The sequence below is a fragment of the Lampetra fluviatilis genome, chromosome 14 (genome assembly GCF_964198595.1).
Source record: "Lampetra fluviatilis chromosome 14, kcLamFluv1.1, whole genome shotgun sequence".
Classification (NCBI taxonomy): Eukaryota; Metazoa; Chordata; class Hyperoartia; order Petromyzontiformes; family Petromyzontidae; genus Lampetra; species Lampetra fluviatilis.
This window is the reverse complement of record NC_136288.1, coordinates 7,549,112-7,568,261: the sequence shown is the minus strand read 5'-3', so window position 1 is coordinate 7,568,261 and position 19,150 is coordinate 7,549,112. Positions and strand designations below refer to the sequence as shown.

At 43.8% G+C, this 19,150-nt stretch overlaps 1 protein-coding gene across 1 annotated transcript; it reads left to right on the top strand.

Moving 5' to 3' along the window:
• Positions 1-1,065: 1,065 nt before the first annotated feature.
• LOC144935737 (tumor necrosis factor receptor superfamily member 10B-like) lies at positions 1,066-15,305 on the top strand. The gene is made up of 5 exons (XM_078862480.1): positions 1,066-1,274; positions 2,719-3,145; positions 6,746-7,021; positions 12,229-12,414; positions 13,399-15,305. The coding sequence occupies exons 2-5, from the start codon at positions 2,719-2,721 to the stop codon at positions 13,686-13,688; spliced, it is 1,179 nt and encodes a 392-aa protein (XP_078718606.1). The 5' UTR covers positions 1,066-1,274; the 3' UTR covers positions 13,689-15,305.
• Positions 15,306-19,150: the final 3,845 nt, after the last annotated feature.

The window sequence follows — 19,150 nt, the reverse complement described above, 5'->3', positions numbered from 1 at the left end:
GGTTGGATCGCGTAAAAATATAAATGTGTCGTGAAACCTGCCACCACCCGACACAGCCAATTAGTAAGGTTCGTCACTTAAAAAGATCATGCCAATTCGTCACTAGTACAGCACTAATCGGTGTGTTGGAGAGCAAATCGACAACATTTCTAATCCGAGCACGACGTTTGCGCCAGTATTTACAACTAGCACCATCAGGCAAACAGCCAGAATTGTGGAGAAATCCTCCTGTTTCGTTCCCTCGAGTTTCATTCAGAAGCACTGATGTTACAGTAGCAACCACTCCACCGGTTCAACGTTGCGTTGTCAAAAAAATCGATCCGGGCTTAAAACCAATCATCGCTGATGAACTGCCAGATGTTGATGTAGACAAAGTTCCCCTCTCTTCGTGGGGTCGGTGGATCGCAGAACAATCTTGTGAAATGCCCTCACCATAAGAGCTGAGGTACAGCGACATTGCCTCATCGCCATCTGTTTCCATCTGTACGGAGTCACAGTTGTTGATCCCATTGCGCGCCTGGGCTCATCATCATTGCCTCATCGCTATCTGTTTCCATCTGTACGGAGTCACAGTTGTTGATCCCATTGCGTGCCTGGACTCATCATCATTGCCTCATCGCCATCTGTTTCCATCTGTACGGGGATACAGTTGTTGGTTCCATTGCGCGCCTGGGCTCATCATCATTGCATTATCGCCATCTGTTTCCATCTGTACGGGGATACAGTTGTTGGTTCCATTGCGCGCCTGGGCTTTATCTGGACACTCCAGTTTGCTCCCACTCGCATAGACAATCGTTTGCTGAAAGCATCGTACACTGAACAACAACACAAACCCAGTGCAAGGATTTTTCTGGATTAGTAAGCAAAGTAATATGGGTCCTAGTTCGATCCAAAACCATGACGCTCATACTTTCTAAACGAGACGAATGGTTATTGTTTTTGTCTGACGTCTCTCGTGGCGGCAAGGCGTGCCATTTAAATGTTGGCTATTTAAATATGCCCATGCGGAGGCTGGGCGCGCAGTCGCAACGGGGATTTCCTGCGCGCCTGTCGCTGTTCAGCGTTTGCGCGCTGTCGAAAGGCGCTTTTTTTTCTCTCCCATTCGCGAAGCTTCCAACTCACACGTCAAGTATACAAAGTGTGTCGAAGGTTTTATGAACGTAGACGAGGTAGGTTTTTTTTTTGGATGAACTCGTTGAGTTTGATCAAAGTTGGATTTCTTTGGCACTGAAGTTTCAGCTTCCTTCGCGTGAAGACCGGGCCACCACTTCCCGGTACAGTTTTGCGATCGCGTTTGCTTTTAAAAACATGTCTTCTTTATTGCTCAGCTTGTTTTGTTACGTCCAGTGTTATGGCAAACAACAAGCACAGTTGATGATAAAAAAATATATATGTTACCTTTAACGTACATCACTTGTTCCATGTCACTGTCGTTTTGTGCTGTACGCATGCTGATGCAACCCGGCGCTTCAAGGGACGTATTGACACGACGAGATCAGATCTCGTATTGCTGTGGTGGTTTCAGTTTGTGCAAGTGGTGGTTTCAGTTTGTGCTTGAGGACTTCGTCCGGCAGTGCATTGACCATGGCCGATGATGATTGTGCACACAAGTATTCGATATTTCGTTGCGCTTATAAGCGTACCGTGGTTGTGGATGGTTGCACTCGAAAACACTTGGACTGCCTGACAATATTCACTAGTTCTTTCGGGAAGTGCTGTATTGAACTGATTTATGGCCCCCAATGAGCGGGCCATTCACGTTGTTTGTTTGTTCATGATGGAAATGATTAAAATAAACTATCCACTTCGCATGCCTTATCTCAGCAGCCAATGCGCTGGTGAATACTGCTTAGCGAGAGCTTGTTTCACAACTTAGGCTAACTTTTCCAAAAGTATCTGAACTGCTTTTAGTATATAGTACTGCAGGGTTATAGGGCAGTGGTTCTCAACCAGGGGTTACACGGGAACCCCTGGGGGGTACGCGAGGTGATTTTACAAATATGCGAAATTATATGATGCACGAGAGTCATTGGTGAATAGGCATCGTGTACGACTATGAAATGACGACGATGCAATGTTTAATCCATACGGTAACCTAAAACGATATTTAAAGAAAAAACTTTCTAAGCTCATTGATCAGAGAGCGCAAATAAGTTCCGTCATGCGGGCAGAGCGTCTGTTGAATGTGCAGTTACAAACCAGTTAGGATACCTCACAATATTTGGCAATAGGTTATCCTATTGATGTTCATTATTCGTATATGTATTTCTCAGAACCATGTTAGGTCAGACAAGGGGCTACTCGGTTGAAACAGCATTCAATAAACGGATGCAAGTAGCCCCAAAGAAATGTTGAGAACCACTGGGACTAGAGGGCATGTTCGTGGTCTGGTGGTGGTGGCGTTAACAGAGGGCTTGACTCGCAAGTTCCCATCCAGGGATGCTTGTTCCATTATTCCACCAAAATACCTGAAATTAGTAGTTTATCCTTGTTTGTTTATATTTGTTTGAAGTCAACCATGGCCTTATTTATACATTGGCCCCTGCCATAACAAGATGCCCTTTTCACACTTTGGCTCAGCATCGCCCATTGCTATTCGCATAGCCTCACTGAGCATTTGAACGCGGAGCCACTGACGTTTTAATTTCACAGCAATGATACGTTTCTTAACATGTTGATCTGAATCCGTTTTTCACGAGAACTTTCATCTCGTTACAGATGGCAGGGGTTGCTGCATTGTGCCTCTTGGCCATTGTATGGCACAGCAATGGCTTCCAAGCTCTTCCCCTCGAACACCGTCACGACAGACGTCAGCCAGTCAGGGGTGACAACTACATGTGGTATGACGACCTCACCGGCCGCCCCATACCTTGCTGGAGCTGCACGGCTGGGGAGTACGTGACCATGCACTGCAAGGAAGGGGTGCCTGAGAGCACAGAGTGTGCCGCCTGCCCCAAAGGAACCTACACGGACATGCCTAATGGCCTGGAGAGGTGCCTCTTGTGCGCGACGTGCCACAACTTCAACCACCACTACATGGAAGCCCCCTGCAAACCGTACAGCAACACATTGTGCCGCTGTCAAGGGCGCATGTATAAGGAGGGAGACGTCTGTCTGCATTGTGACCCTGGCTACGAAAGGAGAGGTAGGTGCTATGCCATCTTGTCTCATTTCAATCACACCCATTTCGACTGGTGCATCCAAGCCAGTGCAGGGCTGTCACGGTTTTTTTTTTCCCACTGGGTATTTTCCAGAACAAAAACTATGATGCGCTAATCTCACAAGACATCTGAATCTGTTGGCCAAGAAAGGGCATGGGTGGGGATAATTATGCTTTAATTTTGCATGACATCAAGTCAGCACACTTTTTTGAGCACAACAGCATCAAATATGTGTCTTGACTAATTTATGATTCTACAGGAACACAATGTCACACTGTCTTGTCAATGACAAGCATAACATTTTCGAATCATCCCTATATGTTGCATGCAAAACATTTAAATTTTCAATTAGGATAGTACTGAGTTTTAAATCTAGTCTGTTAATAGATGTTAATATGCCATCTTCTTGGCACAGTGTACATTTGTGTGCATATCACTCACTCAACTATAAATCTGAAGGTCATGGGTTAATGTCCAGGTAGGGGATTGAGTAAATCCATGAAGCTTGTCAATTCAACAAAATAAGCACCATTTAATGGGATGTTAAAAATCGTAAATCCGATGAAGAGGGTGGCCCTACCTTAGGAATGTGAAATTTCTACCACTGGATCATAGCCTGGCCAACTTGGAAGCAATTCCCTCTAGATCACCGCTATCGTGGAGGGCCGTCTGCCGGCCGTGCCATGAGCAACCAATTGCAGGGCTGCACCTTTATCTCAATGATATTACTGGTAGGAACGAAGTGGACCGTCCGACTGTCCGTCTGTCCGACAAGATGGCCGCCCGCTCCCCCTGCGATCCGTGAACTAAATGAACTAAACAAGATGGCCGTCGCATCCGGCGCAGCCAATGACATCGCCTGTTGCAATCCTTGCTCTGTGGGCGCGCGAGTCAGTGGGGAGGGGGGTGTGGACGTCATCGCTCACCCCCCATGCACAAATCTTTTTCTTTTTAACTCCTCTATACCCGGTCGATATCCCTGTACCGGTATTAGTATTTTTCCTACCAGCCCACCCCGCAGGGTCCTGTTATTTAGTTGTTTTCATTTAAACTTTCCCATTGGTAACAGAGGGAACCACTCTTTTGTACACAGTGGCAAGAGAGCCCCGTTCAGAGACTGGTAAAATAAACTCCGGAAGGCTGTTATTTGAAAAACTAGGATGTCAATTTCCAATAAATTTTCAATCTAATGTAGTTTATTGCCTGGGTAACCGGATGCCAATAGCAAAACTGGGATGTGCTTTAATATAGTTTTTACTACAATGACCATGACTCACACTCATGTGACTGACCAAGCCCATCCTTGTAATGCTAATCACGTAAGGGGCCGTCCAGAAATAACGTCACGCACCTAGAGGGGGGGGGGGGTCAGACATTTGTGACGATGTGTGACGAGGGGGGGGGGGGTTTGAGAAATGTGATGTCACGTAAAAATGCGCAACTTTAAATAAATATTGACAACACGTTCTGCTTAATTTAAATAGACTTTTTAATAAATGTTTCTCCTACAACATCAGAGTGCAGCGCCACATTAAATGCGCACTACAATTACAATAGTAATAGTTTAAAGCGATTTGACGCAAGGTTTATTATTGTTTGGGGGCGTGGACAGAGCTTTGTGACGTCATATTTGAGGGGGTCTGACTTTTTGGGACGCCGTGTGACGAAGAGGGGGGGGTCAAATATCGTCCAAAATCGCGTGACGTCTTTTATGGACGGCCCCTAAGCCAAATATGTTATACCCATTCTATATCTACCACATCAATGAAATGTCTGAAAATCGAACGCGGATCGCTGGGCTAATTGCGCAACACTGTACCACCACTGCACAGTTGAAACCTTAAGCAGCATAAAACCTCAAACGATTGTTGTTTAGGAAATAATAGCAATGCACTGTACGATAACAATTAGGTAACCTGCTTAAAACGTAGGTTTCTGTAGCCAATGCCACGATCCTTGTTTGTTCTTTGGTTAGGCCACGCAGTAATTTGTGCCAAAAGACGTGTCATTAACTCTTGAGTGGCAACCCAAAGCATATCCTGTGTGTGACTGGTCGCCACTCACTCCTAACCATGGACCACAGAACCTTGTACTGTACTGCCCGAAAGATAAACTCCCAAGGCGGTCTACCTGGAATTCACCCAATGCTCAGAAATAAGCAAAAGAAAGGCAAAATAACTCACAAGTGGATCTCTAATAGTGGCTCTTCATAGACCATACGAAATATTAATATCGCATTCAGAAGTCGTAGTCCAAAGGTTAAAATGGGTGTGTGGCAGTTTTTTCCGTTGTCGGCCCCAGCCAGTGATAGAAATTGCACAATGCTATGCCTGGAGTTCTTATACCTAAGACAACGAATGCATTGAATTAGCAGAACAGTATTCCCTCGTTATTCGCGAGGGATACATCGCAGAGATGCTCGTGAATTGCAGATTTCTCAGATAATTATAGTGGTTCACAAAAACCTAGATTTTTTAATGAATGACCTTAAAAAATACGTAAATAAGATATGTCCATAGTGCAATGCACAGACAATTGCAACCACAACTCGAAAATAGTATGATTTAACCTGCATAACCTGCATGAAGTTACAGTGGCGAGATGTTAACTACCTCACCTGGTATACAAGAGGTCGTGGATGCGATCACGACCCTGATGCCTGTATATTTGGAGTTTGCACGTTCTCCCCGTGGTCGAGTGGGTTTTTCTCTGATTCCTCCACATTTAGAAATGTCCGTTTAAACTATTTGGCAGCTATACATTTCCACATGGTAAGCCACTTCGTTGAGCTGTGATTTGTGGCCAGGTCGCTCTGAAAAAGAGCTATATAGCTCAGTGGGCCTTACCTGGTCAAATAGAAAATCGCTTTCTAACAATTACAATTTTCTAAGATAGAACCACTGCAATGTAACTTCCTTTTTTATATTCACCAACGTCTTATATAAATTTGAAAATATACGTACAGTCATTTAGTAAGTTCACTTTGCAGTTGCTTTGATAAGAATGTTTAAAATTAATTTACTTTGTCACTTTAGTATTATTATAACCCCTGACCTTTGTGCAACTGTTGTGGGGCTAAAGACGTCCCTTAACACATTCATTTGTACAGGAGGTATTAAACAAAACTTAATGTTTCACCAAGTAAAAGTCGAGATTATTAGTCTTCGAATGTAGACATGCAAAGTGCAGTCTTGACATTTAGAAATATATTGTTTCATTTAGAGATGTCAGAGTAAACACATTTTGTTTAAGGATTGTACAAGTCCTCTTTTCAACACTTTACCGATATGGTGTTCTTTTGAAATGTCCCACCAACGTGGACAATAATGGGTGTTGCGCAATGCTCGTGGCATCCTGTATCTACATTTGTCCAGGGGGCCTTTCCTAGCTAGGCTCAGCTTTGAATACAGTATGTACCTGGTGTGGTGTGAAAAACATCCGTTGCCAGGTGTGGTGTTGACCACACCATCACTCTTGTAGGCACTCGCGAACAGCACGGCAGTATCTGTAAAGCAACGACATGGGATCTTCGTGTGCGCTTAATCAAAACAACTGAACTTTGCTCATCTGTCTGCTGCTTCCAGAATCCGTGGATGGGGAACATTGCCGCAAGTGTCCTACGGGATCCTTCTCCTTCCCATCTCGGGGCCAGGACACCTGCCAATCGCACACCAACTGCAGTGTCTTGGGGCAGACATTGGAGAGTGCTGGCACCCATTATTCTGATGCCACCTGTGCACCTGTGCCTACAACTGCACCACCTGTCAACACGCCGCCGCCCAAGGATATGGGCACTGCGGGTGGACCCCACTCGCGCACAACTGACGCCGCAACCATAACTACAGTATCCCCCGCAATCCGTGAGTGTCGTCCGTTGACATAATTACAATCTCCCATTGTAATAAAATGCTCTTTGTTTTTTTCGGTAGCGAAAGCACAACCACCTAAGCGGTTGTGCTTTCGCTACGTTGTCGCCACCTGAAGAAGGGCGCTTGTGTTGCGCCCGAAACGTCGCGATTTAATTTATTTAGATTGTTTTACCTACGTGACTTTACCGAAAAAACCAAAGAGTTTGAATCCTTGCAGTCACGAAAACTTAAAATCTAGAATTAATAAAATGCTGTTTGTCTACCTGTCATTCACGCACCCGGTGGGGGCGTGGTTCGCCACGCTGGTGGGGTGGGAGGGGGAGTGGTTGATAGGGGAGGGGCTGATGACCTCAGCCAATTGGGCAGTTGAGTTCCTACGTCATGGAAGATTGGGGGGGGGGGAAGGGGGGTCACGGGACGTAGAAGCTTGTGAGGAGAGGGGAGGGGGTGATGACGTCACGCAGCACTGAAGTAGAAAGCTGTTTTCAAAGCGCAATTCGAATTAACTCAGCCCAATCATCCCTACAGCAGTCATTTAAATGAGTATCACTTCAACTAAACGCATGTTTTTTTTTATCAGGTAAGGACCACCTGAACTATGTAGCTATTTTTCAAAAGCGACCTGGCCACCCCAAATGCTAGCTCAACGAAGTGGCTTATCACGTGGACATTTATAGCAGCCTAAATACTCTGAACGCGTGTTTCTAAATATGGAGGGAAAACCCAGAGGTCCCAGAGAATAATCCACGCAACCACGGGGATAACGTGCAAACTCCAAACATACAGTTACATGTGTCTGGGTCGGGATAGATCCCACGACCTCCTGCACACCAGGCAAGGGCGTTAACACCGCACCACTCTGTGGGAGGTTGACAGTGGCTGCTCAATGCAGAACCTGGACTTTGCCGTGGAGAATTTTTTCAAATTTAAAATTTCCCCACGACAAGCCCAGGACTGTCAGTGTTCATTCACGCAAGGAGATATTATTTGATTGTTAATAGTGTAAATCTTGACTTAAAGCTTTCGTGACTGCAGGAATTCATACTCTTTGGGTCTTTCGGTAAAGTCACCGAAATACCCCAGGAGTATGTTCATAGTGTATTTGTTTCATCATATTTTTTTTATTCATTTGATTAATATTTTAACATTTTTAATAGCTTAATATTAACATTTGCATGACTGTTTTCTTACATTGCTTACGTGGGAAACATCTATTCATTTCCTTTTAGCAGTCGACCTTATCTTAGCAGGCACAATGTGTTTCCTTTCTCTTGAGTATGGTTGAATAGAGTATATGTAAACTTATTGTGAAAATATGACAGCTGTCTGTCCTGCTTTGTAGTAGTGGAACCCCAGTAATGCCCCACATAGTTTCCAGCAGCCAGTGGTTTATTTTCACAGCGTCCCTTTGAGGGACACTATCAAATTTAAGCAACGTAGAGCATAGACGGGCCTTGTAGTACGAATCACAGCACCTTTACAAGTAGTTACACTTTGGCCATGGTTTATTGCAGAGCTGGTAATGTGAGCCTACGACAGTGTGACCACTGTGCACAAAAGAGTGATAGGTCTTGTGGACAGTAGGGGATAGTGCAGCAACATCCATAGCGTTGCTCTGCACCTTCACAAACCTGCACCAACCTGCGTTGACCATGCCGAAGGACGATCAGATAATACTCGCGGCCCGCAAGGCAAGGGGAGGCCCTCATCCAGCAGTGGATTGACAAAAACAGCTGTGAATGTACATGTACATTGCTTGTGTAATGGGTTCAACTGAGTCACAGACGTGGAATTGGAGGCAACACATTTATTCAGTTCCAACACACGAGGTAACTTTCCCCTTAACAGAATAACAACCTATGGTGGTGACCACCAGGATAACTACACTAGTTACTACGTGACGTGGAGGGGGGCCATGATCCCCCTCAGCCCCTGGGGGGTCTGGGGTGTCAACCTCCGGTCACGGAGGGGCGGGGGTTTGACCTTAGGTCAACCCCTACCAGAGGTCGCAAACGGGTTTTGATTCCTTACCCGTACCCTACCCGAAATGAGTGACAAACGGCTACTCACCAGTGACTCACGGCCTACCCGTACCCGGCCGCACCAGGGTCGCAAACGGCCACCCGTACCCGGCTGGGTACGGGTAGACGGGTATCGGGTAGGGTACGGGTATCGGATACTCGGTTGCGACCTCTGACCCCTACCCACCTCGCTCTCTCTCGGCGGCCCCCTGTCGGCCCGTAAGCGTGGCGGCAGGTCAGCTGCCTACAGCGCCTTATTATGGCGCAACACACCCCACGCCCTCGTGGTATCCGCGATGTCGCTACACCGCACGCCGTGACCCTCTAGGGCCGGCACTGCACCCAGCATGTTGACATCCAGCGATGTCACGACACTTGCATTGTTTGAAAAATTGAGAAATATCCATTTGCACGATAGGAACATTACATTTCAAGTAAGTGTTCAGAGCCAACCGTGATGGGAAACGCCAGGTGGGGTCAGTTTTTATTTTGATTATTCAATTAAAGTTTTAAATGAGAATAAAATAATACAAGCATGATGCTTATGTCAGGCAACATACTCCCTATCTCTGCTATGCAGAAGAGCCTTTGCTAAAAATGCTAGCATTCCAGTGGCAACTGGTATCTAAACTTTGCATGGGCCTCCCCTAGGTAGACTATACTAATTCATGAAGCCTGTCTTCACCAGGCAGAAGTTTTCAATAAATAGAATAATTTACCTGACATGATTTTTTAGAATTTGTATCTATGATCAGACAGTTTAACAAGTACGCTTTCACGACCAATATTATTCATAAAGGTTTTTGGTTAGATCACGTAAGTATAAATGTGTCGTAACCCTCCACCACCTGACAGCCAGTAAGGGGCCATCCATTGTGTAGGTACGCAAATATCTGTCAAAACTTGACCCCTCCCTGTACGCACGCGTACCCCCCCCCCCACCTGCATACGGACGCTTGACACCCCCCCCCCCCCAAATCCTATAGAACGGCCGATATTTAACCAATGCAGAAACGATCAAGGGTTAATAATATTCACGTGTTTAAGCCAACAGATAGTCCACCGCCGGACTATCTAACTCATTTGAAGGCCAATGTAGACAAATCATTATTATCGAGGCTTCACCCCCCCACCCCCCCGTTTCCTATGCGTACATTGTCAGTAGACCCCCCATACGCAAGCGCACGTATATGGGTTAACCCCCCTACCCCCCTCCATGCGTACGCACAAAATGGATGGCCCCTAAGGTTTGTCACGTAAACAACACGCCAATTAGTTACTACTGCAGCCTGACACGGTGTGTTGGAGAGTAAATCCACAACATTAACCATTTGAGTAGCACGACGTTTCTCTGGCAATTACATCCAGCATCATCGGGCGATTTGCCAGAATAGTGAAGCAATTTACCTGCATCCGGTCTTAAATAGAGCAAGATGACGTCATCACTGAACCCATCAGGTGCAGAGGAGGGGGGGGGTATTGCAATTGTTGATATATTATTAATCAGTTAATTATCATGTGTTTCCTCTATAAGGAATTGTAGTTGTAAGATCTATTACTACTATAATAGCCCAGAAATGTGTGTCATGTGCGTGACGTCACTCCACATTCCGCAACCCCCCCCCCCCCCCGGTCATTAATAATTAAATAATCATCATGAGCGAGTGCATTTTTACATTCACACGGAAGAAGGTCGAGCAGAAAGATTTTTTTTCTTCGCAAAGTCGCTTCAAATATGACGTTTCTTTACAGAAAGTGACGGTCAAAAATTAATCTACGCAGCACAGTGATACATCCGTACGTGACGTCACTGCAAAAGAGCCCCCCCCACCCCCCCGTCATTACTATGAAAAGCAAGAAATGTTTAAACGCAAATTCGTTTAAAATTCCACATTTATTTATTGAAAGACAATCAAGTAAATACATTTATTCACGATCAAACGCCTTCAGCAATGCCGCCACACACATTGGCACTGAAGACAGACTTTAGCATCATGGTGCTGCGAAATCTGAACCCGAAGAATGGTCTTTGCAATGGAACGCGTTTCATGGTTAAATCATTACAAAATAACTTGATCACCCCAGAAATTGTATCGGAATGCAACCGAGGCGAACTCGTCTTCATCCCGAAAATTCACCTCGCTCCAAGCGATGTCACTCTTCCTTTCGTACTGAAACGACGACAAATTCTGATCATTCCTGCGTATGCGATGACGATCAACAAGTGCCAGGGTCAGACTTTTGAAAATGTTGGTATTTATCCCAATAAACCCGTATTTTCCCATGGCCAGTTGTACGTGGCTCTGTCTAAATCTAAAAATCTTCAGCGGATCAAAGTGTTCAAGGATAGTCAACTGCAGGGAAACCATTTGAACAGTGATAAGAGATTCACACAATATGGTATACCCAGCAATCTTCCAATGTCCTTAATTTAATTTAATAAGTTAAGAAAATAATTTTGTGCAACATTTCCTAATAAAATTTACAATCACACAATAAAACGTTAATTTACATCTTTCATATTACAGCTTTCGTCCTAGGACAGGCTAACAAGCTAATACGCTTCCAGGCCGCGCTGTATATTTGTATATTCCGCAAAAACAAAGAACAAAAAAGTATTAACTTGGTACTTTAAGGGGAAGGTCCTATCTTATACCGTTTTCGAATTATCAGATTTGAAAATCACAAAATGCGTATTTTTTCATTCAAAACCACTCTCAAAGAATAAAAGATAAAACCAATGGTTATCACTTTTATTTAATTTGCTGTTTAATGGTATTTCAACCGAAAAAGCCCGCGGTCTTATATTTTTTACGGTTTTTGAATGACACGCACAAACATGTTTATGGGATGCTTAGAATCGAGATTTGGGGGCCTTAAAATGAAAAATAGCGATTTTTTTCATTGTTCCTGTTGTGTGTGTCCTGAAAGCTACCTATCTACAAAATGTCTGGTTTCTACGTTGTCGGGAAGTACTCTCGATGTTTTTGAGACATACAGAATTAAGGTCTTTATCTATATAGATACCTGGTGCATTGTGAGAAAATGAACACCAGGAAGATTACTTTGTCGTGTTCAAAGAACACGACATGACAAGATGGTGTTAATAGGATATCCGTGAATGTTTGGAATTGTGAATGCACTTAATATATTTTCCCATTTCTTTATTTGTTGCAGAACATTCTTCTTTGTCTGCATATGACCCTACCAAGCCATCGGATACTGGTTACGCATCTCTAGGATACGTCCTTATCGCCCTTGTGTCTGTCATATTACTCCTTCTGCTGGCACGGCTGGTGTATTATCATTTCAAAAGCATCCACAGAAGAATATTAACTGCTAAGTTCTCCAAAGAAGAAAAAGGTATGTTCAGAAGAATTCAGTTTTTTAAAGAATATTTAATGCTTTCAATGATTGCATGTAGCATTCGAGAGAATAATGTAGGTACATACAAAAAAATGTCTGTCATGGTTATAAACACTATGTCCACGCATTATTTAGAACTATAAGGTTGATGTGGAATGGAAATGCCTGGCTTCTCGTTGCGATGTGCAGAAATTCACAACACTGGCAGAAGAGCCCTTTTTTTTACAAAGCACTTGAAAACACTTCCCATTTTTACACGGCAACAAAAAAAGATGAGAGGGGCATTGCAACAGTGCCATCGTGATGGCACGGGGATTGGTTAGCCTGAGATACATCGAGCAGAAAGCCAGCATGTGCAAGTTCTGATATGAACGCGTATAATGAAATGAATCGGAATTAGCTCAAGAAATTTGTTTTGTAACCAGTGTATTTAATTACCGTGATTTCCAGAAAGTTGCCAAAGTCACGTAAGACTGTTCATGATTCTTAAAATTCACTGTAAAGGCTAAAGACAGCCAAACCAAATCATGTTATTGAAGATAAGATGCTGTCTTTCCGACAGACCTGTTCTTCACCTGAGGACGGCTGCTTGCGTTGTGGCCGAAACGTCATGAGAATTGTATTTTATTATGTTTTATGTTTATTATTTTATTATTACCCTTCTACGTGACTTTACCGAAAGAACCAAGAAGATGAATCCCTGCAGTCACGAAAGCTTTAAATCGATACGAAGACTAGTGGGAGAAAGACCCCAAGCCCTGCTGCAAATCCCAATTATTTGTATAGGCAAACTCAACACCTCTCTCATTCCTTATGGGTGTTTGAATGTGGGCAGGCTTAATGCTACGTATATATTTACTGTACAAATATATAAATGTCCGATAAACCTTAAGCAGAACGAACGTGTAAGGTAGAACAAGCGAATGTGCTCGTAATTGCATTCACTATTGGATATATATTTTTCTGTTTTATTTTTTGCAGATATCTTTTTACAAGTATCAGAACGTCTGGGCTCGGATTGGAAGCGTTTGGCGCGAAACCTCAGATCCATCACTGAAGTCGACATTGAAACAATATCGATGAGCCATGATTCCCTTAAGGACAAGACGTACATGGTTCTCATTAAATGGAAGCAGAATTCAGGAAAAAGTGCCACACTGACAGAATTGGCAAGAGCCCTAGACAGTATGGACCGTAGAGACCTGGTTGAATTAATCTTATCTAAAATTCAAAAAGAGATGCTCATGGGTTCGAAAGCTGTGCTCCTTTAGAAAAACTTCAATACTGGCTTGCCCACTTGGAATTAGTCTTGCTACAAACGTGGGGCGTTGTACCTCTGACAGCTAACACAATGGATTGCTTTCATTAAACGAATGTGTGGTTTGGAGTACCACATGATTCAGGAATGTGGACAAACAATATGAGCCGTGATCTACAAGCCACAGTTAAATATATAGGTATGTGTGTGTGTGTCAATGATCAGCGTTGTTGCACACTCTGATAACTGGCTCAACACTAAATCACCCATCTCTGGGTGCTCTATATCATGTAGTGTCAGCTACTGCTCGTAGGTTTAGAGGTTGGAAAGTAAGGAGCTAAGAAGTCAGGTGCTGGAGTGAAAAGCAGGTCGCCGGGGCTCTGACTCGACCATAAATGACACTGCCTGATCACTGGGCCAACAGTGGCCGCCAACTGCCTGGTTTGTTGAATCAGCACGGAGAGACCACAACTGTATACGGCTTCATCGATTGAGACTTCAATTCGAGTTTTTCTCCTTGGCCACAGGATTTCCTTCCACTTGTACAGTAAAAAAAAAGTCTGCCAAGTTCATTGCTTGCTAAAATATGATTTCATACACATTAGACAGGAAGGACAAGATCAAAGGGCTTGCATAATGAACACGCTTAATGTACGTTGACTCAGTAATCCCCCCGCTGTGCGCAAGAGCGCAGAAGCGTGGTCACCACATCTACGCCTCTATATGAGGACCGAAACAGACTTCACTAATCTGACTGTCGCCTGATGAAGCTCGTTGCAATTACTGGCAAAACGTCACGGTACTAAGATTGTAAATGTTGTGGCTTCAGTTTTTTTTTATATATCAGTTTAATTTATTAGGATTTACCCTGTGAGCCATTCGGCTCTTGATTTGGGTTCAACCGCTTGGCTCTCCAACACACCGGTGTGGCTGTACTAGTGACGAATTGGCATGTTCTGTTTACGTGACAACCCTTACTAGTTGGCTGTGTCGGGTGGTGGCGGGTTTAAACGACACATTGATATATTTACGCGATCTAACCCAAAAAACCTCATGGATTAAATTATATCGCTCGGAATAGACTGTAATTTATTTAAATGTTAAATCGTTTCCTTGTGGTGATCATCTATTTCCGGTTTGCCTATGGCCATTTTCAGAATGTGCCCAATATACTCAGGTCTCAGAAGCTAAGCAATGTTTGAGCCTGGTTATTACATGAATGGGTTACCATCAAACAAGACAGGTGTTACAGGTTGTTGCTGCGCTATGTTGTGTGCAGCAGAGTGCAGTGCAGCAATTTATGTTTTGTACTGTACGGGCAGTCCCCGACTTACGAATGTATGTCGTTCGTAAATTGATTTGTCCGTATCTTAGAACACACTCGTGTAATGCATTTTATTGCACATACGGTCAGCGTAATAAAATGTGTTACGGTTCAACAAAACAGGGAAGCATTGTTAAACTTATAAATATTGCAAATAGGTAATAAAGTAACAAATACCATATAGTAAATAACGATATACAATAAAGTAACGTGAAAAGAAAATCCTGAATCTGCCTTGCTTATGCAGGAGAGATGGATGATTAATTGGAAAAAGATTGAGATGCAGGTGAGGATAGAGATGGGGAATTTTCAGGATATTCTAGAGATGTTGCTGAAGAGATCGATGGGATTGTTTGTGGCTCCCTTTGCAACCTTCCTGAAACACCTATCAAGGGAAACTTGGACAGAGGCCTTCTCCTTTTTGTTCATAAATCTCTAGCAACTCAGGCCATCATATTGGCAACTCTACAGACATTTTGGTGAATTTAGATGAGTTTGGGTCTTGTGCCTCAATGATGGCGAAGCCAGCTTCCAAATCCCGCAAAGCTTCAACCAATTGTTCGTGAATATCTCGAGTGACCTCAGCTTCAGCTTTATTAAGCAACCTTTTATGCCTCCACTTCCACGATATCCTCATTGGTTAGTTCTTGTAAGTGGGAGCTGAGTAACCGCTGAACATCATCAGCCTGAACTCAAGCTCAAGTTGATTTACCAATTCAATTACTTTTGTCAGTCACTGTGTGCATAGTGTCGTCAAACCTGCTTGTACTGTGTTCCAAAATGTATCCCTCCCCACCGCCTTCACCAAACTTCACTGACCAGCGTTATGAAGTATAGTTTAATAACCACAATTACCCGCATGGGTCATGATTGCCATGAGCCTTTCAAAATTTCAACATTCATTTGGTGGGCACCACATGAGAACGGTACTATGTTATTGACCCAGATGAATGATGGGCCAAATCAACCACTGATGGGGATTCAAACTCACAGCTGTTTGCGATTTGAGTGTTCTAACCACACCCAGTGTTGGCATATCGCTAGATGATACATTGGTCGATAGCAGTGGTCGTTAACCTGTGGTGCACTAATTGGTGCAGGGAGGCGCCCCAAAGATCATTGTTTAAGGCCAGGGAATTAAACTGATTTGGAGGAGAAATTCAAACGTAAAAATCGGGATACGAGGGTTGACTGTCGGAGGAACTGTTGACAATCGGAGGATGAGGATTGGCTAAGGAAATAGGGGTGAGCGAACCTTCGAGAAAAAGGGGGCTCGAGGGATATAAAAGTGGATAGCACAAGGGGAAGGAAGGGTTGTAGAGAAGACGAAGCTCGGGCCTAAAGAACAGTGCTCGTGTGTACAACAAAGCCTCGTGGTAAAGCAAGAACGTGTGTCGGTCGTCGTCACACACACACATCACCCCCTGGGGGTGCGAGATGCCCTTTCCGGGGTTGCGAGACATGGGCAGATTTTTTTTTAGAAGGCAAATCGTCGACACATTAAGCACGAGCAAATAAGTACAGCGATTTTATTTCATCAAACCCTATGTATGTATTAACATGTTTTTTTACTTTCGAGAAGCTAAGGGGTACAAAGGCTGCAGTAAAGGTTAAGAACCACTGGTTTATAGGGTCCAATATTAGTATCGTGTGTAGCTTCAGTATCAGTGTCTATGTTGGCCTATGAGACTGTGGTGAAATCTAACCCCACCATAGGTTCTTAGCATATTCATGCTGTACTGTATACCTTGGAGATATTTAGTTGATAACTTGTAAATACTCAAATTGCACAGAAAATTCTCAAATTATGAAGCATGCATAGATATTAGCCTTTGGTAAACTAAGCATGCATCGATATTCAAATTAGCAATTTACATTAATTATTACGTTCACGATACATTGAATTGTGCATTTAACCATCTCTGGTTAACAATTCTGGTAAATTATAGTCCATTACCTTGAGCTAAAGGTGTCGACTAAACTGTATGGATGGTACAGAAGAAAGCAAAAATGTGATACGGTTGAGACGTGTGTGGAAAACCGACATGTGGTCATGTTAAAAGGTGCTGAGCTGTTTTCCTGGACTGGATGGATTCATGGAGCTGGTGGAAAACTCATACCTGTCAACCCCTTATCAGTGCTTACCTTATTACAGACCAATTCAGACCGTATTGGTCACCCCGTGGCCCTTATAAATCTCAACGTTCATCCTACATAGTCCCATCACAAGGGAGAAACACACAAATAGACAAAACAATTTGTTTTGCCCGTACTGAAACGGCTGTACGCCGTGTGGACCTGAAAGACTCAATTTCCCTTTACAAGAATACGGGTAAACCGCATGGGTTGACAGGTATGAAAATTGTGTTTTACTGTTATAAGACGATGCTGAGTGTGATCACCTTTGACTACAAAGTTAGTGGGGTGCTGAATAAGGAAATAGACTACATTTCAGGTGCGGGATGAACATAAAGCCTGAGAACATAAAATAAAATTGCGAGTGAACAAATGTGTATAGTACAACCACGTGTAAAACTGAGCAGTCTCATAACTCAAAGCTGAAGAAATAAGTTAAAAGTGGACGTTAAAGTGGTCTCAATGTCAAATGGGAATGTGCTGGGACATTTGTGGACCGTCTAATTTCACTGAACTGTGGCGTTGCTCCTCTGCATCGAAACAAAACTTCACCCAAACTTGATTTGAAGCTCTCGCGACTGCGGGAATGACCCTTTGGTTATTTCGGTAAAGTCTACGTGACTTTACGGACAAAACCAAAGAGTAAAACTGCACCCCTCACCGTATGAGAATAGGTTTTCTCCTTGTTTTCTGGCAACAAAACAGGTGTGTTAAGATGTTAAAACACCAAACTGAAGCCTTTTACAAGGAATCATGTCCGCATTAACCACGATGCGTGTGGTCAGAATGCAAACAAAAAACACCCTCTGATAATATGTGGCGCTGTCTTTGAAACTGATTGGTCCACACCAGAGACGGCTTTCTTTCAAGCCTAGTCTCCCCTCACCGTCGATATGCAGCAGCATGCCCTACTCGTGCTGCTGCTAAACACTGTTGCAACTGAGGAGGCAGAAGTGAGACCCTTTTTTGGTTTGCCAGGAAGGGTACAACCGATATTTATTTTTCAAAAATTCATACCCAGGCAGACGTGTTTTAGACGCTGTAGGCCAGCGGTGTCAAACATACAGCATCGTAGGCCGGACGCGTTCCGCCACGACGTTCCATTCTTTACGACTGATATTTATTATATATACTCCGTTGGTTCTTTCGGTAAAGTCACGTAGGTAGACGAGAAAATAATAGATCACGACGTTTCGATCGCAACAAGACGGTCGCTTGTTGTTGTTTTCTACCGACGTGACTTTACCGAAAGAACCAACGAGTATGGATTGCTGCCGTCACGAAAGCTTCAAATCAAGATTGATATTTACATATGTTTTAAAGTATTTCTAACCCCTCTCGATGCCCCACACCTCGACGTCCAACACCCACCCCACTCTCTCCCCACCCCGCCTCCTGCCTTTCGCCTGATTGTCTCACAAGTGACGGCGTCGCAGTTTGACCCCTCGATCTAAGACCCAAACAGCAGGATTCTGGCTTGTCGCGTGATGATGCTGGTTGCGATTACTGGCGAAATGCGATGCTCGAATTGTACACGTTGTGGGTTTTACTCTCCCAACACGCCGGTGTGCTGAACGGGTAACGAATTTGAATGTTTCGTTTACATCACAAATCTTACCCATTGGCTGTGTCGGGTGATGGCCGATTTAACGATGCATTGATATTTATTTTTAATATTCGTCGCGAACGTCTACGCGTTAGACTGAGTGGGACATCCCTGCTCTCGAATGATAAACGTTGCTGGTTTCTACCGTATCATGTTTGCTAATTTTGCTGCTATTGTGAATGTTGATGCTTTGTGTCTGTCTACATCGAGACCGATGTAACTGTCAGAGAGATGACATGCGTGGTCATGTTTCAAGGGACAGAGATCCTTTCACGCTGTATTTGGAGAAGCGATTGGAAACGTGGCGTGCTGCTGGAAATCCGTGTTTTATGGTTCCGATGTCTTTCGTTAAATAGTTTTACAAGACCACCCTGAGTGAATCGGGTGCTGAATAAGGAAATAGACTACG

Coding starts and splice junctions, on each gene's coding strand:
- LOC144935737 (XM_078862480.1), top strand. CDS start 2,719: ATGGCAGGGGTTGCTGCATTGTGCCTCTTGGCCATTGTATGGCACAGC. Junction 3,146..6,745: donor CCCTGGCTACGAAAGGAGAG/GTAGGTGCTATG, acceptor TGCTGCTTCCAG/AATCCGTGGATGGGGAACAT. Junction 7,022..12,228: donor TACAGTATCCCCCGCAATCC/GTGAGTGTCGTC, acceptor TATTTGTTGCAG/AACATTCTTCTTTGTCTGCA.